Below are 24,099 nucleotides of genomic sequence, written 5' to 3' on the forward strand. Positions count from 1 at the left end.
GATTTGACCGGGTTGCACGCGTTCGTCTCGGCGCGAGCGTTGAAATCTTTCGTTTTCACTGCACACACAACCGGAGCAGAAAACAAATGCGTGAATAGCGCAAAAAAAGACCAAACCAACAAGATGATGCCAAGTGTGTTTGTTCTCATCAATATTGCACTTTTTCTGCTATCTCTCTTTGTACTTCCCTCTCTCTCTCTATCTCTTTTTTAACCCATAAAACGACGTTGTGAAGAACAATGTATGTGTTTTGTAGTTAAGTGTGGAATGAAATATTAATAGCAAAAAAGTAAAATAAAACCCTGCACTGTGGTGATGATGGCGGTGTTCAGTCACCTATCAATGTCAACGAAGCTTACGCCAGCGCGTAGTGTGGGCAGGATGGGGAAGCATTCTACTCTACTCGACGTTCTTCACCGGGGTATAGAGGAGGATGTTAGAAGCTCAAGGTTTAGAGGGTGCTGAAGCTTTGAGTTTTTTTTTACTAGCCAATCAATCATAATAAAAATCATTACAGTGCGCCGTTGTGTATACGGTTTGGTCGCGGTCGGTACATGCTGGCTGCTCGCACCCATCAGCTACTAAAACTTGCCCAGCGAAAGAGAAGCGATCGACGAAGCGCACAGACAAAATGTCAATCATTATGCAATCGCAAATGGTTGAGAAATTTTACGTGCATCGGAAGGCCCTTTTATTCGAGCACGTGCACAGATGCAAATGTGCCATCCTCCCCTACCATTCCCACCCGTCCGTGGCGTATCCCCAGTGAGGAGGAGCATGGAATGAAACATGCAATAAAAGTATAAAATTGTTTAAACGTCGCTGTTTCTGAGAAAGAGCAAGCAAAAAAAAGCGACCCGAGGCCTTCTAAACACTGTTGAGCAGTTTGTGGCTTTGTGACTCGTGCTCACAGATCAAAGTTCTTTTCGGTCAGTCTGAGCTTCAGCATTCGTTCCCCCTTCCCCCCATCCCGTGCCGAGGTCATCTGTTTACGATAAGCGGTGTGTCATGCGATGGTGCGGATCATTGCGTCGCTGTGTGGCCGCACGAACGCATAAATGTGGCCCATCGTGGCGACAACGATGTCATGTGTGCAAGTAAGTGCACATTTGTCACCACCACCACTGCCACACTGCAGCGCGGGCCCAATAATCTGCGGCTGAAGTGCAGCTCGCTGCAAGGAACACAAACGAATGAGCAGAAACGCAAAGACATGTGGGCAACAGGGCAACGGTAGGCCATTATTTAATCACTGCACTTTTTGTCCCGTCCTGCTGTACGGTGGCGTTTTGGTTTTGGAGCTGGCAAGGACGGGGCGGCAGGTGGCAGATGATGTTTACGTTTTTAGGCACGACAGACCGGCCCCATACCGTCCGGTTCCGTCCGTCTAATCCATCAGCGGCGCAAAGATCGGCGCATCGTGACGGCATACCTTTGACGGAGCGCGGCGTGCATGGCGCCTCCTTCAAACCAAGCGTGTGCAAGCGTGCTGTGGAAAAGCTCCCGCAATCCGGCACAACACACTACACCACAAACTTGAGCCATCTTACATCGTGTACACAGTGCACACGAAGCGGACAAGAAGATGATGGTATCGGTTGCGCGTGCGTGCGTGCGTGCGTGCCGGTGCCGGTCGGACAACGACGATGACGACGTGGCAAAACGGATGACCGCGGTGCGCACATTGGACGGACGCACGTTTTTCGTCATCTGGTCCGGTGTTTGTCTCCACCGGCACCGCTGCGACTGTTTGCTAAAGAGATGTTAGCTAATTTTATGCAATCGACGGTTTATGCAGCTTTGAATGAAGCGCGCATTCACTGCACGTTGGCGGCAATGGTTAGGGTTTTTACCGTAGCGCATGTTGGAAACACAGCCATCATGGTGGAAATTATGCTGCTCAAGGGACAGTGGCGGAATGTTGAAGGCTGAAATCCAACACCCCTCCATTGGTTGGGCGTCCGTTTAGACAACATAATTCAACACGTGCGCTTCATTAGCCGAGTGACAAGATTTACCAATATGTTGCCAAAAGGATGCATGGTTTTTGCAGCATTTGCTTTTGCAAGGTGTATTCAGAAAAGGTAATAGAAATAAAGTTCTATTTTGCAATGTCTCGCCTTTCCAGAGAGGTTCCGTGGAAACTGAAATTGTTCTTAACAAAATAACAAAAGTCACTCTAACACTGTGAACAGTATGATTGGTAGCTGCATTTCAAATAAGGAAATAAATATTTAACTAACTTTCGCAGTTAAATGGCAGTTCTTTCGGAAATGCTTGAAACAATAAAAATATCCTGTTTTATATTGGAGTACAGAAGAAATTTACAAAACATCAATTGTTTTCCATTAATAAAATTTAGGCGAACGTTTTTCATCACAAACAACAATGATTATGTCTTAAGGTGTTTCGCATGATTTTTATTGTTTCTAAGAATTGTCGTATTTTTGTACGAGGATTTATTGAGCGATTTTCTTTATTTTGATTTTTTTGATTTAACGTTTAATTTGAATGTAAAATTTCATCGTTACCTTCGTTTTGGTCACTCAAACTTATCTTTAATTTGTGCGCTGTAAGCTTATCAGGATTTCCACGCATACATTTTCTATTTCTATAAATCGGCCCCTAGAAAGTTGGGACGGTCTGGTGGGACAGTCGTCAACTCGTACGACGTAACAACATGCATGCCCGTCATGGGTTCAAGTCCCGAATAGATCGTGCCCCCATACGTAGGACTGATAACAATAAGTCATAACAATAAGTAAGTATGGTAACAATAAGTCACTGAAAGCCAAGCTCACTTCACTAGTGGGTACAGGCAGGCCTTGACCGACAGCGGTTGTTGTGCCAAAGAAGAAGAAGAAGAAGATGGAATAGAAAGTTACTGGAAAAACTAAACGTCGTACATATACTAATTTAAAAAATGCAAACAAAAAATAGCAGAGCCTTTGCAAGATGAATAATACCTTAACCTTATCTTAATAGATGGGTGGTTTACAGCTCGAGTGAAATTGAACGTGAAATTTTGGGTGTTTCTTATTTATTTCATTATATAGTAATCAAAATATTGCTTACCGTACACCAATAAAAAGGAATATCATTTCCCCAACTATGTAGATTATAAAACATGTCACAATAATTAATTATACATACATTTACTTGTGATTCCCCGCTATGTTCACTATACTTGTTTGCCATATTCTCATGGATATTTAATGAAATATAGTTAAAAAAAAAACACAACATTTCACGTCCATTTTTACTAGAGCAGTAACCCAGGATTTAAGTTGAAAAATCTACATCCCTGTACCACATTATCCCTTCACCACCACATACTTTAATCTTCAAGCAAGAAGGAATCTGCACAGACATTGGCAATGGTCAGCTAACAGTATTTTAAACGGTTTTTATCTTTATTTCTACTAATGGAATAAACGTTACAGTAAGTTATTGAAGAAATCAGTTTTATTTCAACAGGTGCTTTGCTTAAAAATGGTCATAGTATTTAAAAACAACGCACACACATTACAGGGTTTCTCAAGCCAGCTCAACATCGTAACACTATTTTTCGAACACGTTAAACGATTGTCAACATCGTACATACAATTCGAATCCGTGAACTCTTTTCGATTTGGTAACACTAGGTTTTGAATGCGTAAAGTCCCAACTCGAATCTGGAAAATGTATAATGGGTGACAAGACAGCCAACATACATTTTCCAGATTCGAGATGGGATTTTACGCGTTCAAAATCTAGTGTTACCAAATCGAAAAGAGTTTACGGATTCGAATTGTATGTACGATGTTGACAATCGTTTTACGTGTTTGAAAAATAGTGTCACAATGTTGAGCTGGCTTGAAAACCCCTGTATCGTATATTTGTCAGTACAATACAAATTTACAAATAATCTTCAATGTTGACGTATAGGTCCCTGGGGCTAGCAAGTCCGGAATGGTGAGTAGTGCCATGAGCGTCAGTAGAACAACGGTGCCGACTACACTTTACCCGGCCATACAACACACACACACGTCGAAGGTGTTAGAGTCGTAAATTAGAATTCCAAATTTACCCCTTCCCCGATCGAACGGGGTGTGATCGACCCCCATCGTCACTGCAGCTACCCCGCATGGAAAGGTGTCGGCAGTGAGAGATCTGCATGCGTGTGCGTGGAGTTCTCCGTTTCCGAACAGCAGCAGCAGCAGCAGTAGCAGCTGTCCCTAACTTTGAACGCTACTGAATATGCTCGCGCTACTTAACCCACATTTCGTGCAGGCGCGCTTCGCTTATTCGCGCCTTTTTGCGCCCCCTCCCTACCCACCACAGAAGTGTGCGGCGAGTGTAGATGCACCCTGGCTGAATGAATTGGAGGAGCTTGACGTGACGGTTGGTTTCCGCCATCCACCAACCCCTACTTGACAACACCCCCCCCCCCTCCCAAACCCATATGTTTCGATAGGGTGGGGAAGGAAAAACGGCACCACTGCTGGCTGGCTGGCAAAAGTGCAAATGTATGCTAAACCCGAAACCGAACCGCGCGGCGTCGCGTCGGCCCCGTGCGATACGGGCCTGTGGGAGCTTTATATGCTGCCGTTTGCTTATTCCCTTTTGCGGGATCGAGTGCTGGATCGAACAACACACCGGCGGTTCGAGGGGTGTACGATGCTCACCGGGCATAGAAGCTATGCACATCGGCCATCGGTAGGGAGGACGACCTGGAGTGTGTGTGTGGCTCCGTCCTGTTCGATGCTGACTAAACCGGGGCTAGCCGAGCACCCCGATGCTGCACCACCCCGCCACCTGTGGTGCCGAACGCTCCCTCCCACCGGTCCTCTCTGCGCGCTGGTTGTGATGCTCCACACTGTGTGGTTTTGTTTAGTACGTACATGTTAATTAGAATGCATCACGAGTTCGTCTAAGGGTTATGTAAATTTTCATAAACATACATACATTTGCCAGCGCTGATCTAGCGCCGACTCGACACATTTGGTCGTATTTTAAATAATTCATAACACTCACCACCCGGGCGAAAGGGATGCGAACGCGCCACACTTCCTGTGCCCGTTCGGTTTCTCGGACGATCGGCTTTCGGGCGAAGAGAAGATGGGTGTTTACTTCATAGCAATAAGCTAAGCGCACGGTTCTGCGGCCATAAGTTGGTGTTTCTAGCAAAACAGCATCCCCCCGTGCCTTAACACTAAAAAGGTTAACCCCCCCCCCTCCGTCAATACAAACAAGCGCTGAGAGCGTAGCGTAGTAGATCGTGCTACCATACTAATGTGTAAATTAACCATCTCAGAGATGCAACCAGCCGCGAGATGATTCCAAACACACGCATTTGTAAAGGAGAACAGAACAACAGCATAGAGAACATGACTCTCCGAAAGGTTTGGAGTAGATTGTGAAGAGAGAAGACAAAAAAAAACCAAACGTACGCTAATGTACACGTCAGCTTCGTGCTACAACAATCACGCTTCCTTAGAAACAAACAGCACAAACTGCGCCGAAACGTTTTGCAAGTACCTGTACGATTATTTAGAGTAAATGCCGTTTTGTCGTGCATCCCCGAGCACTGGGCATAGTTTATTGCCGTTTCCGTGGACGGAAAACTGTTTGAAAGTGACACCCTGCACTATTGACGAACCCAGTGTAACTGTATCGCATTGTTGTAGATAAGATAACGATTTTTCTCTGATAGTGATAGCATCGGAAGATCAATAAGAACGAAAAAAAGCTAAAAAAAATACATCATATTTTTACAAATTGTTTCTGCGTTTGGAATAATACGCTTGTAGGATTTGTTTGGTATTTGTAATTTGTAATGCGAAATTTGTTGTTAAATGATGATCATAGGAATGGTCCTCTAACTTGAGCTACCACTTGATCCCAAGGCAGATATTCCACAACGTAAACATCGCTATAGTGTTGAAATAGGGTGATTGAGAACCCCCCTAAAGTACAGCCAAATTGGTCCCGATGATCCTCATACTGTTGAAAATGTTGTTGTGTGTTTTTGGAGTGCGCAAAGGGAGGTTTTGCCATCAGCACACGCAAAACGAACGACTAAGCAAATGGCAACGGTTATTGTGTGTGCATTGCAAAGATAAAAAAAATGTTTCTTCTTTAAAGTATGCTCAAACTCACATACACACACACACACGCATGACTGTGTAACCACATGGCCACAGGGTAGAGTAACAATCAGCAAAGAACGCTCGGAAGTGCGATAGTGAGCGAAGTGGGGCGGACGAAGACGGCAGACGGAGCTCCGAGCCGAACTGAGGTACCAATGGATTGCGCAAACAGGGAAAAGACACCGAACAGTGCTCCTTCTGGAATTGGCCGACGGTGATGGGTTGCGTTGGGGGATAGAAGAGAAGGGGGTGAGGTTCGTTTGGTACGCGCGAGATGGCACGTTTCGTTACATCACGCTGACGACAGCGAAAGATACGGGGCCGGTCTTGTACGCATTTGTGTTCACCAACATCGCTGCCAAACGGGGCTATTCGGAACTGTCCCCGATTCGATTCAACCTCGCAACCAGGCAAAACTAAAAAAATCAGTCGAGAGATTTCAGCCACTCAGCCACAAAGGCAGCCGAAAGATAGGAAGGATCTACTTTCGGTGACGCGATCATCTGGGACCCCAACGTGTACTGTAGTATGTAACTGTAGCTCTGCCACGTGGAAAGCTGTGCGGCATATGTCTCACGATCCCGAAAACCTCGTGGCGCGGTATGGAAGAAACATGTGCTTGCGCAATGGTACACCACACATAGATACGTGCGCGTCATCGGCCATTTGATTGATATGGATGTTTACTTACGCGCGGTGGATCCCGTTCCGCTGGCTACGGACAGTACTTTCCGGCTTCCCGGATTGTCGCGAACATCGGGCACTCTCGAATCGTTGTCTGCCGTCGGTCTCTCGCAGGACACGCACACCCGAGCGCCATTTTGAAGATCGGCAGGCTGTAACTTCCCGCTCCAGAGCGCCTTTCGTCCTGTCTATATTACACTGGAGTTGATTCATGCACTACTGCCCGTGTTCTTGGAAAACGGAGTCCGGCATTAATTCCGCGCTTTGAGTTTGAGCCGCCTTGCGTACATCTCGCCATCAGTTGTTTGAATTGCGTAGATGGTTTATTATTTCGTGTTCCACAAGTTCCAGGTACGCGTTAGCTGTAGCCGCTGCCGCTGCTAATGTCGCCGCAAGGCCCCTTATCTTTACGGTGTTTGTTCCGTTTTGGTGTCCGTGCGGGTTTGCCACATTCGTCTGGCCGCTTCCGACGCCCGCCATGCCTGTCGTCCATTTTCTGGGGCGTTTCTCGAAGTGGCGGGCAAAGCATATCGAACGCGCCTGAGCTAGCTGTTTTAGGCGTTTTCAATGCGTCACAGTTGTCCATTCACAGTGAAACACACACACTACCATAAACATTCCCCACTTGAAGGACACACAGCGCATCTGTTTGAAGTGCACTCGTCGAAAATGTTAGTATCTGTCCAGTGGAATGTTCGGCACACGTACAAGAACGTTCTACTAACAGCCACTACTAGATGATGCTAGGCCACGATCAGAGCGCCCGGATAGGCGCACCGTTTGCAAGCGCGTTCACGAACCGACTAGCGAGCTTGTTGCGCTGCCGCCTGGTTCGAAGCTCGCTCGGTGCTTACTAATCGGATTTTTTCGGTGTGTGCACTGCGCGACAACCAACGAACGATGCCGGGGCGATATCGCGCGGCAAAGTACTGCCGAAGTACTGCTGCTCACGTACACGCACTCGATCTCCACTCTCGCCCTCTCCTCCAGAACCGATCGTAATGTTTGAGAACACACTCTAATGACACACCGAAGCCTCCCAGCCATTCCACTCTGTCTAACACACTTTGCTGCCCACCCTCTCCCCGCGCCGGCCAAACAATTCCCAGCGTACTCTTTACACTTTACACTGAAATTGGACGATTGTGTTGTGATAAAAACAGTACCGACTCTCACTCCCCCGCTACACCCGCCACATCATTTATTAACGGGGAGGAGAACAGGAAGGCGGTGGGCGATGGTACACAAGTGCAACCGTCACACGTCATTACTATCGGCCCCAGCAGGCCTGCCACTGCCTGTCCACCCACCACAATGGGGCGCTCGTTCGGAGGCACACCAACACAGTCGCACGATCGTACCACGCAAACCCGAACTGTGGCACTTGCTCCCTAACGCTAACGTCTATTGCAAAAGGGGGATGTACCGAAAATCCGGCCGGAACACGGAACAACACTATTACGTTGGATGACCTAATGGCAGGATCTTCGAAATGGGGAACCTGCTCCAGCTAGGCAGGCCAACAGTGCAGTGCCTTGCGCAATGCACCGGCGCACCACATGACGGCTCAATGCAACTGGTCTCGCGTTTGGACAATAACTCGGGTGAGCATCGTGGTCCGACCGGCGTTATATATGTCGGGAGTGAGTCCCGCGCGCGAACGCTTCACGCAGTGCCGCGAAAGCTCATTTACTTTTTAACGTGTGTATGTATTGGTCACAAAAAGGGAGAGACTTTGTGAGCGCGAACGTGAGAGAGAGAGAGAATGAGTGATAGGGATGGAGCAACCGCGGAGGGACCACCCCAGTCAACGAGGGATGATTTGCTGCGAAGGTTTCCGGCGGTTGGTGGCGGTTGTGTGCGTTCGGGCGCATATCGGCGAAACCGCGGCGTAAGCCACACGAAGAACGATGATGGACAAACATAACGCGCGCCGCAGGATCAAAAGGCGCGATCGCGAGGCAAGATGAAGCTTTGCCAACCCACACTGTCGCACAGCAAGTTCGTCGATGGTGTGTGGGCTTTTTTTCAGTGCAATGACTACAGGAAAAATATTAAAAATTAAATACTTCGCGCAAAATAAAACAATTTGCCCACTAGCAGTTGGGTAGTAGGTAGCACGATTTACTTCAAAGTTTTTATAAAGTTTACGGAATAGTGTTATTTTTAAAAAAATAATAAAGATAACTGCCTGCTCTTGTGTTTATTTATTTGCCGTACTTTTATTCCCTTTCATTTGGGCGGCCAAGAATAGGCCAGAGTGTTCACCGCTGTGTTTGTTGATGTTGGTGAAAGTTTAGATTACGGGGATGGAGTAAAATACTGAGGCTCGCATCAGACACATACATCAACAGATGGGAAGAACCGATGGGCTGAAGGTGCCTCCTCTGCTTGGGTAACACCGTCTCAAGGCATGCTGAGAGCTAATATGCTCGGGCCCGAAGAAACAGCTTGTGCAAATAGAACATTTTTCATGCATCATTGTTCCCGCATCGGATCGGCAAAATGAGACTTTCAGGTTGTAAGTGATGCGATCGTGTGGATCAGGTCGAGGATGATTGAAAAATTGTACGCACTGCGTGTTGAAATGTAAATTGTATTTTTATAGCATTTTGTAGGTACTATTATTAAAAAGGATTTAGGGTGGATAAATTCAATGTATAGAAGAGATGAACGACAATGCAATATTTTATCCTTTTCAGTACCTTAGTCTCCATAAACAAGTTCGCTAAAGCCCTATGTTCTGTGATGTACTCATCAATTAGGGCAGAACGTACCAACATGCCTACCATGGGTTCAAAGCTCGCATTTACCGAGCGTGTCTCATACGTCCTTAAATTCCCATCAAAGCTATATTGTCCGCCATAGTCCTATAAATTTGTTCTATTTTTATGATTTATACCACCCGAGGAAACGGGAGAAACGATTCTAGACCACACCACGCCGCACATTTGCTTACGATCTACATAACACACGAAGAGACAAATGAAAACAGCGAATTGTTTGAACAAATGGCTCATGGAAGTGTGACGTACATCGTTTACCATCCGCTAACGTCATTTTAATGCATTGGCATTCCTTACTTGTTTGTTGTAAAACTTCCATGCCTTGTGTGATGTAACATAATAGAAAGGTTTCAAGAAATTTTCGAATACCTCGAAAAATAAATAACTAACATAACTAGTCAGGTAATAATGAGTATAACATTATTTGTTTAAATAATATTTTTTTAAGTTCAACACATCAATTATATAATATTAATCAGTACTTCTGAGAAGCCGTGTAAGGTAGTACAGTGTTTTGACATATTTGTTCCCTGTTGTTGTTTGGTTGTTCCCTATTTTCTCCAAATAGTCTAAACGATTAATTGATCGTTTTTCAACTATTTTGGAATTGTTCTAACGATTTAATGGTATTATCCCTGAATTTATGAAATTTATGATTAAACAAAATTTAGCAAATGATCAATAAATCGTGGGATGAATAAAAAACATCGGTAAGTATCGAGAAATCCTTGAAAACAAAAAAAAAACAAATCAGGGAAAATCTTGAAATCAAACTTATTAAATTCAAAGAAAATCAGTGAAACCGTATTTATACGATTCATAAAGATGTTTTGTTCTATTTCAATAAATAATTAAAACATTATTTCACTGTTGTGGATTTAAGGAAAACCAAATTGCCGAAGGAAATTCAAGCTTATAGGAAATTAGGTTATAATAATCATAATGGTTACAAAAAAAGCAGAAAATGCACAAACGTCATGTAAATAGATTAATGAACAAGCGCACCAGCCACAGGTGCAACTACAGCAATGCAACGACACAATCAAAGCGAAACTCCCCTCCCGATCGTAACGAAATCCCTGGCATCTTTGGACAGTTAACATGAAAACAAAACCTTACCCTTGCACTGTGACAACCATGGCTAAGGACGACGGCAGCACCTCAGCCAAGATAAATGGTGCATTAGCTAAATGGGAAACTAATCACTGCCCGAGATTGACCCGCGCGCGATGGCGCGCTCAAATCGCACTGGATTGCCGCTTCTGTATGGGCAGGGGGTTGCGCAATTGCACAGAACCGTGGCCCGATCGTTGCAGCAGCTAATCGTTGTCATCGTGTTTGCAAGGGTCGAACGAATTAATCAATCCGTTACACCGAAGGATACCGAGACGGTGGACACTTCTTAGCACATTGGATTGATGGTACACGAATCATACATTAGGGCGACGGGGGTGCTTTTATAATGTTTTAATTGCAAAACAGCATTTTGAGGTCACTCATATTGACCTAAACTAAGCATAACGATAGCGTAAAGTTATAACATATTCCAGATAAAATAGAAAACATGCAAGAACATGCAAGTGTCCTACGACTAATGATCAATTTCTATAACAAAGTATCATCTTTCTGACGTGGCAGTAAACCTGCGTCAAAAGCTCTCTATATTAGAACCAATCAGCCAGAGAGGCTTCCGTAATCATTTGTCACGATGGCAATATTGGTGTAAGAAATACGCAAAAAGAACACCAAACGCGCCTCAACTAAAAAGCGCTACCGATCGTGCGATCGCTCAGCGTACGGAATCGAAGTTGCAGTAAAACCGAGTACAACTATCAACACCGAGCTACCCTCCCGAGTGGTGGCGAGTGGGCATACAGTCGTGCAGTTGTAGTTTACCGTGAGACCGTCGTTGCGCCTGTGTGATTGTGCACACAAACGGTCAGATAACAAATAGATTTGCACCTGTTGCAACTGTGCAACGACTGACACCGCGCAGTACAATGTCATCTTCCAACCCCCTTTACTGGTCACAGCTCTGCGTGGGGGAAATTTGAAGGTTGACCAAAAAGGGTAACAAATGAAACGGTTCTCGCCTCGTCCCCTCTCCGTCTAACTATGTCCCTTCGACGAAGACTTTAGTTGTGTGCCGGTTGTGATAAATGGTTCGCCATCAGTATCAATTCTAATTGCATTCCGGGGTGGGTGTAAGTGTGGGGCTACTTAGAACTTTAATATACTTCTTTTAATGAAGCAAACCGTGTGAGATGGTGGTGGGGGGAGTTTTTTTTACCGCTACATGCACTATGCGAGCTGCTTTTCTTGGCTGCAGTTCTGTGGATCGTGGATCGTCTACACACACCATGACGGAGTGCGTTAAGAACCGCGAGTTCGACGCCATAACTTGAGCATGTGTTTGAAAATTAATATCACCATGCTAATTTCTCATGCTCCTCCCGGCTGCGCGTAAGTGTTCCGACCGTCCACCGAAATACACAGCTGGCGACCGAAACACAGGGATGATTCATGCACAGCGAGCCCTGGGCCGGATGGGCCTAGGAATTGCGGACACAGACATCGCTTTACTTTTGGACAACACACACAGACACAAACATTCCGGAAAGGGCGTGCACCCCCACACACACACTCGGCAGACAGTGATCCCCATCGGTGCCGGCGACAACACCCTAAAACTTTCATAATGTAGTGCGAGAGTGCGGCGTGACCCACCGCCGCACGAATGTCCGAAAGCGATGCCCCGGGCCGGGGTGATATACCCGCGCTGGTTGGAAAAACAAACAGAACGTACGATAAAAGTCAGCGAAATGGGAACGGAAACCCGGTTCCACCCCGGGACGGATCGGCGGGAGGGACATGTGAGATGGGTGGAATGGCAGTCCTGTAACTACTACGCACGAGATATGGATACAGAAACGACAGTCCTTTGCTCTTCCAGCTTTGCTGGCACAGGCCGAGCAAGCTAGAAAGCGTTGTACAAATTTCCCAATATTTTTCAACAACCGAATTCCACACGTCGGTTCGAGCAGGGTGTGCTTTTCCCTACACACGCCCCGGATAATGTGCTACCGTTGACCGTGAATGTGTTGGTGTCTGTTAGGTTTTAAAGTGCTTTTTTCTACCACTGCAGTTGATTGCGCTAGAATGTGTGGGGATACGTTGGGTATTTTGTTGATCCTAAAACTACTATGTGAGTGGCAAGTGCTGCAAGATCGTATATCAATCCCGATTGATCGTACAGCACGAAGATAATAATTTAATTTATTTACTATAATTTGAACAGGAAAAAACCAAATGAATTGTATAAAATATGGTTCATTCTCATTCAAAACTTATATTTTTACTTAAAACTGCATATTTTTACTTTTTACTGCCTACTATGCGCCTAACCTACTACGCCCTTTTTCATTTAATTGAATATATTATAAGTACATTCATTGAAAAATAATTCATACAGAAAAATGTAAACAATGCTCCAGAAACAACTATTAACTGCCTCAAACAACTCCCAGCGGAACTGGTGCATCACAATTTCCTCTGGGGCACGGGCAATCATTCTTCTTTTCTTTGCTCCTCGACATTCCCTCACAGTTCTGTTTGCTTCTCTAATCCTCCTTCTAATAGTGTCATAATTTAAAGCATCCTGCATTCTGCTTCCAAACCGTCCAAAAAAGAATGGAAAGAGCGATCAAAAGGCGACAGCATGCTACAGGTCAGCAAAGGTTCTATTTGCAAAAGAGCGTGTTGACAACCGGGTGGCCCCTGGTCGGAACAGGCTGGATCGAATCGCGGGACTGACGCAATGTTACATTATTTACCACCCGTGCCCCGTTCCTGTTGGGTTTGCTCTTATCGCGTCGGTTGCGGCAGGTAATGCACCATGAAGATGGTTTTCTGTGTGACGGCCAGTTGGTAAGCCACAAGCGTCCACCGACCGGAAATGTTGCACCATACCGTACCGAAACGCAATGGGAAAACACAGCAAGACCAAGGCAAGCTGGTGCCCTATTATTAATGCACAGAGGAGTGCACAAGAGCGGGAAGTGGGAGATGGATATTTCCTACAGCAAGTTGGTATGATTAAACGGCGATTAGAAAAGGTTGCGAAATGCGGGAATAAAAGGTTCTTGTTTCAAGCCAACAACAACAACACCTATCGGTTGTTAATGTATCAATCGAGCGTGAACGATAAAGTGCAGTGGCGCTGCGACTAGAGGTATGTTTGCTGTTGTAGTTGTTTAAATTGAGTTCCACACGTTGCCCATTGCTCAAAACTGTTTAACTATTCAAAAGATAAGAAATAAACGCTGTTTCGATAGTGAAGCTGATTAACCCGGGTGTAAAACATGAAATTAGTTCATGTATAATGCGATGAGGTTTACTATCGATCGTTCTATTTTTTTATATTGGTTTTGAACTTACATTAAATTGATAAAGAAACGAGAACTACATTTTTATACGTATTAAACACATTTAGGGTACATTTTACCACAGTGCCCAGTGTAAAGAAGATAGACTATTTTCTCACTGCATGTTGAGGCAATTTTCATTTGCTCGAAGAGACGAATTTTTTTGAAAAAAAAAAAAAAACACGCGTTACCACAACAGATGCTACAATTTTGGTGTGCAGGTGTTCACACATTTTTTTGTTGTTGTTGAAAGTCTATATTTTTCATAGTTTTGGAACGCTTAGTGCACCAGCGCTCGGCTTCGCTAAGCAAAGAAGATCGGTTCGTTTCACCGAAACCGAGTTTTGAGTTTGCACCGAAATACATAAAAATGGTTTCTTTTCTTTTGCATTTCCGTTTCCATCGTAACAGCAACATGCTGCCTTCGAACAATCATAAAAAAGTGTGGAACAGCGTTTTACGTTCTTGTGCCGCCAAGGACCACCAACAAATCACACAGGATGCCGCGCGCTTGAAACAAAAGGGACATGCTGTACGATCGTGTGCGGTATGTCGTTAAACTATGGTTTGCACCCTATTGACAACGGCACTAAACGTTTCTGGAAAGATAACACGCCACTTCAACAGAACCCGGCCACCGTCGGTCGAAAATATGACGCAAATTTTGGGTGGTCTGCTCAAAATTTGCAACCGACTTATTCTTGCCCTTCAACTCGGGAAATAGAAGACCTCCAACATATCTTTTGCAAGAGTTTTTGGATGATTTTTTTTAAGGAGAGCATCCGGTAGCCGGTATTTCTCGTGTGAATGTTTAAGAATACCATTAAATGTTCCAATATCCTGTAGGATCTAGCTTCACTAAAAAGGATGGCAAAAGAGGGATGTGAACGGGTGATCTGTCGCCCTGTCAGTCAGAGTGATTTATGGCTTTTCTTAGAATGTTTGAAGAACCTCAACAGTAGCCAAAAAATGCGTGTGAAATGACCACCCATCAACACCTGATAACGTATGTAGCTTTCCAAGAAATAGGATGTAAAGCGGATGAGATCTTTGAAGTCAAAAGTTTGAAATTCAAGACCATATCCGTAAGTGTGATGCGTGTACTGCAAATGGAAAACCATGAGTATATGCAGCATGCAATGAAAAGCAAAGGGTAACGACCTATAAGTATCCTATAACTACCAATGCAGAAGATGTTATGTCTGCGGGAAATCTGAAGACAGAGAACCTTACACCCCTCTCTAATCAACATTAAAGACATTAAAGAATTTGTGAAAGATAAGATATAAGTGTTTTGTCCAACAAATATGTGTTCACTATTTCTTACTTGGAGATTCTTGTTAAATCAACTGAGGATACTCAGCTAGAGATATTTAAAATGTAATAAAAAACACAAAAATTAAATAGGAAGACCCCATCGAGATTTGTTAATAAATAAAACTTATTTTGTCAGTTATCCATATCTGGCGTCCCTCGTGGTAATGTTTTATAACCTCTGCTATAACCTTCTGTTCGTCAATAATATCCGGCGTATTCCTGACCAGTTCATGGCCATCAACCTTTTGCAAAAAACCTCAGCATTTTTTCCCCATAATCTCTTTCTTGATGGGTCCTTTTTACAATACTCAACCAACTCTTTCTCTTTCCCCTCCGGTAGCTCAACGTACTTTCCTTTATTCTTTTATTCTGCTGTTCATGATCTGGAGTCTAATGTCTGGGTCTAGCCCTTTGTGATAAAAATATGTTTTTTCTATAATTATATACTGGATATTGTTAACTAGGCCCTCAGACGATGGTCAGACACGGCTAGGTATGGTCAAGAGACTCTCTTCTGAGACTGCGTGATTTAAGTGCTTTTTCTGACTGCATTTGTTAAGTTTTGTAATGGGGTAATACTATATAGCTTAGAGTAACTTTTAAATAAGTTGTGAGTAAAGATTATGAAGCCGTCTCCAATTTTGACAGAGAAGAAAAGCATTATCAAGAGAAATCCTGATCTTTAATGTTCTAAGATTCAACAAACATTCTTATGGATTTTAGAATTTCTGCATCAGTGACTGGATATAATACTCTACACTATTTCAAACAACGGAACACTGTAAAGCCCCGAAAAATGCTGTATTAGAGAAGAATAGACAATGGTCATAAAAAAGGTAGCGGAAATCGTTTCTATCGTGTATTACGTTCTGTACAGGTAGTTTACATTGTTTTGTTTAACACACACTCGAATTATTATTGATTATGATAGGTCATTTCTTTGTTTAATAGACATTCTATGATAAATAGCTACATACTTTCATGGCAAAGATTTTAACCATAAATAAACCATTGGTAATTTGCGAGAAACATATATTCGTTGGTATATAAATACATATAAACACATTTATTCTTACATATAACAAAAAGTTTAACTAACAGACATATATCAAATGTGTTGCTTCAATGCTATGAATAACTTTATCAGAATTCGCATTCACAAATCAGTAAACCCGCCATATCATGTGGTTCACGGTACATGACCGTCAAGCTAACGCAGTTTTAATAATCCCTCCGGTCAATCACAATTTTTCACGCCAGGTTTGCGGCCGCGGAATACAACTTGGTGCTCCTGTTGGGTAACCCCATTTTTACACCACTAATCACGATAATCGACAATCAAAACCCAACTGTCCGACCCTTGTGTCACATATGCCCGCCGGTTCCGGTGTGAGCAATGCGCTATTGTCTAGGAAAATTTTCTTTTTTTTTTCGCTCTCTTTCTCGCTTGCATTGTATGCTCTCTCACTTTTCAATTGCGCTTCCAGCAAACGCGTTTTGGTTCTAGCTCGAATGTGAACCTGTACTTTCTGGCTAGTGCCACCATCCTGAAATTAGAGAGCCAGGCAAGCGTGGAACGTGCTTTAGCCTAACCTAATGGGTACAATGGATTGCTGCCAATGGTTGAATTTTTCTTGGCTTGGATGCAAAACGATACGATTTTTCGAGCAAAAGAAGAATGATGACTTCAGGAGGATTTCTTCGGCAGATTTCTTCATTTTTGATTAATAATTTCCAATAATTTATTCATTATACATACATAGCATAATAGCATACATTTAAGTAAACGCAAATTATTAGAAATAAAGAAGTATACATTACAATGCAATCTCATGAGAGACAATGAGGAGATAATTAAACCAATCCAAAGTATAAGACTTTAATTGGGAAACATAAGAAAAACACTGACTAATATATTATTTCAAACCCTGACCTAGAAATCACGGTTCGTTCAAAATGCCTCTAAATGAATGATCGACAGCATTAGATGGTATGCAAAAAAGCCACACGTCATTAGCTTCAAACCGATTAAGATGCCACTAACCTACACCCGCGGCCAGTATGCGTATGCCATACTTCTATGGCGTCATCCTTGCTCGTACGCATACATTAAAGTGAGCTAGGAAGAAATAGGTAGCGAAAGCATAAAAACTATCACACAGAATCATACCGGCTATACAAACCATACCGTCAAGCCCTTACACTGCGGTTTGCGGGTGGATTGGAATGGTTGACCTCAAACGGAAATGATGAGGTACGTTGTGTGCGGTGCATGGTACTTTGTGGTGGCGAGAGATTTTGGTGAGTAGATGACAAGACCGACAAAAAACACACTTACACACACACATATATAAACGACGACACACCTTAGCAGGTTCCTATGTTCCATACGGGTCCCCGCTTAGCATTGGTAGCTTCAACGGGGTAGCAACGGCACCGTGGCCGGGTGACTCTGCGCGTCAAGCTCTTACGCACCCCGGCCACAGGGTATGCTTGTGAAAAAAACAACAACAAATCAACAACGCATTTCATTCAGTGTAACAAATTGCTGACAACCCAATAACAGAAACGCGCAACAAAAAGGCAAACAAACTTACTGTTCCACACGATTTGGAGGTATACTTTGACGCCTGCCCGACCGGTACAAGCGCAAGGGACACCTCGTCTCGTTCACGGAGTTATGGGAGCAACAAAGTACAAGCGGGGAGGAAACAAAACGACACAGCAGTACGTTTGAGTAACCCACCGGGTGCGTAGATGCGTGTACGGGATGCCACGAAGGTACTGCTGAACCGACGCTACTCTACGGTAACGGTGCGCCGGTGCGATGTGGCAGAACCCGAAACGACCCAACCAGGCGGGACATAAATATTCGTCTAAACACGCGCTGTGCACACACTGCGAACGCTTCACTAACGCACTACTAGGCCACCGGAAGGGGCAGCGGGCCATTTTTATACCGGAAGCGAAATCCTTCGACGGCGCAGCGAGATTTGGCCCTTTATCGGGCACTATCGATTGGTTGGTGAACGGTTAACCTGCATGTTTGGGGGCGGTGGTTTTGATAACAATCCAGTACCGATACGCATGTGCAGTACAGTACACTGTGGCTGTACTGGTGCGCTGCGCAGAAACAAAATCGATCGATCCATGACATGCAAATGGAAGCTTATCTAAAGTGTTGGGCTAACGATTATATCCGACAGTATCATAAAAGGAATAGATAGGGTAGTTTTTTGTAATGAGTAATACGGACCGAAAACATCGGTTTCGAACAAAACCAACAAATAGGCCTGTTTTCAGTTACCTTACCTTGATTTCAATTAACGTCTACATTTTATTGCATTATTATTTCCCCAACTTACACGACATTGGAGTTAAATGATTTTTTAATTTTGAAAGTTCATACGTCAAATTGGTTCCATTTTTTTTCAACGATTGTCAAGTGCAAAATAAGTTGCGATTACAAGTTAATAAACTAAATAATAGAAATAACCATTTTTTAAACACAAATTGTATGAAAAACGTAATAATAATACTGCACAAACTGTCAACGTGCAACCTGCACGTGGTACCTCATATGAATTGTTGATAATTTATACATTTTTAAAGGTGCAGTTTCATAAATGGTTCATACTGTTGAACTGACGATGAATGGATAATTGAAAACTTGTATGCTCGCTCAGCGATTTCTAAAGAATGATCAACGGTAAACGAATCAGTTCTATAAAATTATACAGCTTTAAATTGTTTTCATTTTCTTTTTTTAATGATTCAAAATCAGCTTCTTTCCGGTCCAGTCGTGCCACGGGTAACGGGTCAGATGGGAATTTAGACTTGTCCGGCCTACACATATCGCCAAAGCGTTTAGTTTAATTCTTTGATTTAAATGGACATTTTGGAACAATTTATTGGATTTTATTTTTTTTCGTAATTTCGTAATTCATATATCTTTTCAAGTGCAGCTGTTACCAGTTTTCCACGCATTGTCAAGCTAAGTGATGTTTTGTGGTGAAATATTAAGAATTGAAGGATAAAATATCAGCAATTAAAGGGATGAATGCCAAGGCAGTTGAGTTAATATCGATGAAATACTCTAGTACGAATATATGTAAAAAAGAATAAAGAAGAAAGTCTTCAAGGCGCACTCCTACTACTTGCATAAAGAATTTACTAGCTCGCCTTTTTCAGTGTGAACTCTAGTTTTAACAATAATAATAAATAAGAGCGATAATAGATTTTTATGCCCCTAAGATCATATGGATCCCCTAGACTCAATGATAAAAATAATTTCTAAATATAAGGTTTATCCATCATTTTTCCAACATCCGAATATGTATTCTGTTAAAATTAAGACTTTAGATTTAAATATTTTAATAATGAAATGTAGACAAGTATAGCAATGTACAATATTAAATATATTTCATACGAATATGCGCCATGACATCATGGGATATCAATCAACGATGCATTCTTGTTGCAGTTTTGGTGAAACTTCTCTTGCTACTACAAACGTGTTATCAATACCATGTAACTGCGCACACAGTGATAAGCCCAGCACGAATGTAGAGCGAAAAAAGTAGCAATTTGTCAAAGATATTATGGAAAGGATGTTAGGTTATATATTTTACAACCATTCACCTATCATTGCAGAACCCTTTCTTCGTCAGACACGGTCCACACCACATAATTGATAAGTATTTCTGTTAATTGCAACTTTTAAAATGACTGCAACACGTAACATACATATTACGCTGCTGTTGTGTTTAATGCTCGCCGATCGTGAGCAATACACGCAGGACAACCGCCATATGCGATACGCCAAGCAAAGGTGCCAACGATACACTTACGGTTGCGCTATCAGCACCTTCTGCGGATGCTCGTTTAGTTCCGCTGAACTTGTACTCCACATGCAGGGTGGAAAGAAAGGAACGACACGGAACTATGATGATATTAGAGTGCTACCATCACATTAAGCTCACCGTTTGAGCGGTGAAAGATCCGACCCCAGCGAGGACGTGACGGATGAAAAGCAATAAACGACACCGGAGTTACGGTCCCGAACGTTGGAGGGAAACGAATTTCCAACATTTTTTGTTGTAAATAAATCCCGCCACACCAAACAACGTTCGTGGCATGTCGGGCGCAAAGGGTTTTACACATACCCAGTATCAACGATCACGCACCATGTAAAGGGTTTGGCCCAAGGGGTTTTGCTGTGCGTGAACCTACTAGTGCGCTGCCTCGAGCATACAAATATTTACTCTGATAACGGGCGATAAGGGAAGAAGGTGCACGGCTACACACGATATGGGTTCGTACATACGTGCAGGAAACATGCTCGAAGAGTGTGAAGAGTGCACACAACAGCCACCAAATCGGGAACGATAAAAAGCACACGCTCATATGCAACTTCGCGGTCGCCCGTGTAATTGCGATCGATTGGGAACGCACCAGAATCGATATCGATCGGAGCGCGTGAAAAGTAGGCTGGGCGGCCCTTGGCTGTGCTGGGAGCGGTAGTTTGGAACGTACGTTGAGCGTCCCATGCTCGGTCAGAACACAAATGGTGGTTAGCGTCTCGTTGATCCTCCAGCGATGGTGCGTTACCTAAGAACCCGGGCTCCCGAGAAGGGTTCAACTCTATTTGTTCTCAGATAAGGCGTTTGGTTTTGCCAAGTTTCCCGCGCTGATAGAGGAAACTTTAACAGGCTTTGCGTTCAAAACGAATATTACGTTACGTAGTCGTCGAAACGAGTTTACGGGTCATGTCGTTGATCAACTTAAAACTATTTCATTTCGAGCCCTTTTAAATACGATCTTCATCAGCAAAATCGCGATCGCTACTTACCCCGGAAGGTTTCGGCTCGCCCGAAGACGGTTTGGCTGACGGTCCCGGCTGTTGCGTCCCGGATGACGATGGCAGCTGTAACTGTTGAAACTCCACAATCTGCTTGCGAAGTGTTGCAATCTGGAACGATGCAAATGAAACATTGAATAGTAGATTCGAAAAAAAATGACACTGTAGTTGTCTGTTCTGTGTAGCGAAGGTTCTGAGGCTTTCCATTTGTTACCATGCCCTTTCCCCATCCACACGAGCTGGCACACAATTTGTCTTAATTACGTACCGGTGCCGGTGGTTGTCTTGTGCTTTTGTTTCGGCCAACAATGCGACACACACACACAGCGGTGTATGTGTGATATTAAAACAAAATGATTACGATGTGCCCTTCCTGCGTCGCGCCATTCGCCATTTTTTTAAACCGCCGGAAAATTGGTTAAAAAAGCAAAAAAATGGCCAACGGAAAGTTCTACCCGACCACCATTGGGCGGGACTCCTTCCCGCACCCACGAACGGGGAAGTCCTCGGGTTTGACCCCACAAGGTACACCCGCCGACTATCTGCTCCACCTTTGCCTCACCTTTGGCCCCTCCGCTGCTCAGCGCTAGCGGGTTGAGGTTTAGCGTTCTATTGTCACAAAATGGCGCGCCACCGACAGCGCGTCAGGGACGTGGGAACGGTGCACATGCTAATCGGTTTCGGTTTCGGTACCAACCCCATTCCACACCGCCGCTCGCATGCATTTCCCGCATGATACGTGCTGGTGCTGGTGGCAGCATAACACACCGACCGGGGAGCGCGATTCGGGCTGCCGCCAGGTGCCTATCGGTGTTACCCGGTTGCTGCTGGTGTTGCTGCCGTTGTGCCGTATGTCGTCGAAGGGGCCGTAGAAATTGTTTTATGATAAAGCCAAAGCCCGGCGTAAGCCATACACGCTTGCTCGGTCGAACGGTGGTGAATTTAATATCCATTTCCCAAGCCATTATTTCTCCCCGCCCCGCTTCACAGTTTGGGGGGCTGCGTCAACGGCACCTCGACTGCGATGCATTTGCTTTGGCTGTGGTTGGGCTCACTACTGGAGAGTGCCATTTTTTCGTGTCGATCAAACGCACCACGCGAACAATGGCTGTGGTTAGCGGTGGCTGGTCCGCATCGGCCGCATGTGTTGCCTGCTGCTACGCATGCCCCTCGGTCGCGCATGTTCTTAGCACTGCCAGCGTCAAGTGGCCAACTGGTAGCGATAATGCGCTATCAAAACGGTGGGACAGGTATGTTCCCACTGCCAGCACTGACGTGAAAAAAACACCTTAAAGGTGAATGTGATTAACAATGCGTTTTAAGATAAAAATAAAGAAAATACAGTCAACGAACATGTACATCTTAGCTCACTAGAACATTAATTGCTGCTAGACTAAACAGGGCTGAAGATAGATTTAGAGGACAAAATACATCTGAAATGGCGCATAGTTTTACAAACTCACAAAACACAAATCTTAATCAATATGCTAGTGTGTACATGGTAAAGTTACGATGTTTTTCAAATATATATTCCAATTTTAACTTTGATATGTTGAAACATGCATTTAGATGGTTGGAGTTGTAAATCAAGGAATTGTTTCTGATTCGAATTTTTAGCATAGTAGGGATAATCTTCTTCTTCTTCTTCTATTTGGCGTAACGCCCTACGCGGACATACCGGCCTATATAGGCTTTCGAGACTTAATTCATTACCACGTTCGAGTTGACGACTATACCACGGGGCCGCCCCGCGGATAATCTTACAATTATTATTTCGTAGTAGTAGGATAATATTTTTCTTATTCTCAGCTAAATGACCTACGTGATTACAACGACACTATTTGGACTTTACCCAATTGACATTTTCGAGCACGAATAGTCGGGAATTCGAACAAATTCCCTTAAACTGGAGCCTTAAACATCTCTTAAACTGCACCATTTTAAGGGAATTTAGAAAAAGTCCTTAAAAATCAACTGTGGCTTTTTCGGTACTTTCTTCTAGATTCACTCGGAAATTCGAAGCTGGGACTATATAGTACCTATGTAGTTCCGGTACTCACATGGACACTGTCCAAATCTGACGAAACCCTCTTAGCCGCGTTCGAGAGGAAGATGCTCAGAAGGATACTTGGCCCCGTATGTGTGTAAGGGCAATGGAGGAGCCGTTATAACGACGAGATATACAAGATGTACGGCGACCTCACTGTCGTACAGCGTATCAAGCGCGCCAGGCTCCGGTGAGCTGGCCATGTTGTAAGCATGGAAACGGACGACCCAGCCCGTAAAGTCTTTTTAGGCCATCCACAAGGACAGAGGAGGCGTGGTAGTCCCAAATTGAGGTGGCAAGACGGCGTGGAGGGGTTCGCCATTAAGGCCGGGATAAAGGACTGGCAGACGAAGGCGCGAGACCGTGAGCGGTTTCGGACACTTATAGTTGGCCATGTTCCCATTTTATACTTAAATAATATCCATTTTTTATACGTCATAACAATACGTTTACGTTTTCCACGTCACACAAAATTAGCTTTTGTTTTTCATAAAAAAAAATATAGCTATAAATGAAAAATGACCTCGACGGCATCGTCCATCGATAGAGGAACGTCTAATTTACGAACACACCAAATCTTGGCGCTTTCAACACACTTGATCACACATAAATACACAAGTTCATGCGCATCGAGTACTAATCGAGCAGATATGGGAAAACAATTTCGAGCAAATGTCACTTGGATATAGACTCCTCATGCTTCATCTTGTTAGACATTTTCTAAAAAACAGTAGTACAGGTTACACACATGTGTTATGCAAAAGAAAAAAGAGAGTCTCCTCTGAGACGGATTTGGCAAACGTTAAGCCGCTGTACCACCAGTTGATCGTGGCTGAAGCATAAGCGGTCT

The 24,099-nt window shown here is 44.0% G+C and overlaps 1 protein-coding gene across 2 annotated transcripts in view; it reads right to left on the bottom strand.

The window, feature by feature from the left end:
- The window catches only part of LOC121603534 (thyroid receptor-interacting protein 11), a 43,748-nt gene that overhangs the window by 12,614 nt on the left and 7,035 nt on the right, over nt 1-24,099 (bottom strand). For both annotated transcript variants that reach the window (XM_041932388.1, XM_041932387.1), the window contains one exon: nt 21,194-21,313. In XM_041932388.1, coding sequence (XP_041788322.1) covers nt 21,194-21,313 — 120 coding nt within the window. The remainder of the gene's footprint in view (nt 1-21,193; nt 21,314-24,099) is intronic.

The sequence above is a fragment of the Anopheles merus genome, chromosome 2R (genome assembly GCF_017562075.2).
Source record: "Anopheles merus strain MAF chromosome 2R, AmerM5.1, whole genome shotgun sequence".
NCBI classification, from domain to species: Eukaryota; Metazoa; Arthropoda; class Insecta; order Diptera; family Culicidae; genus Anopheles; species Anopheles merus.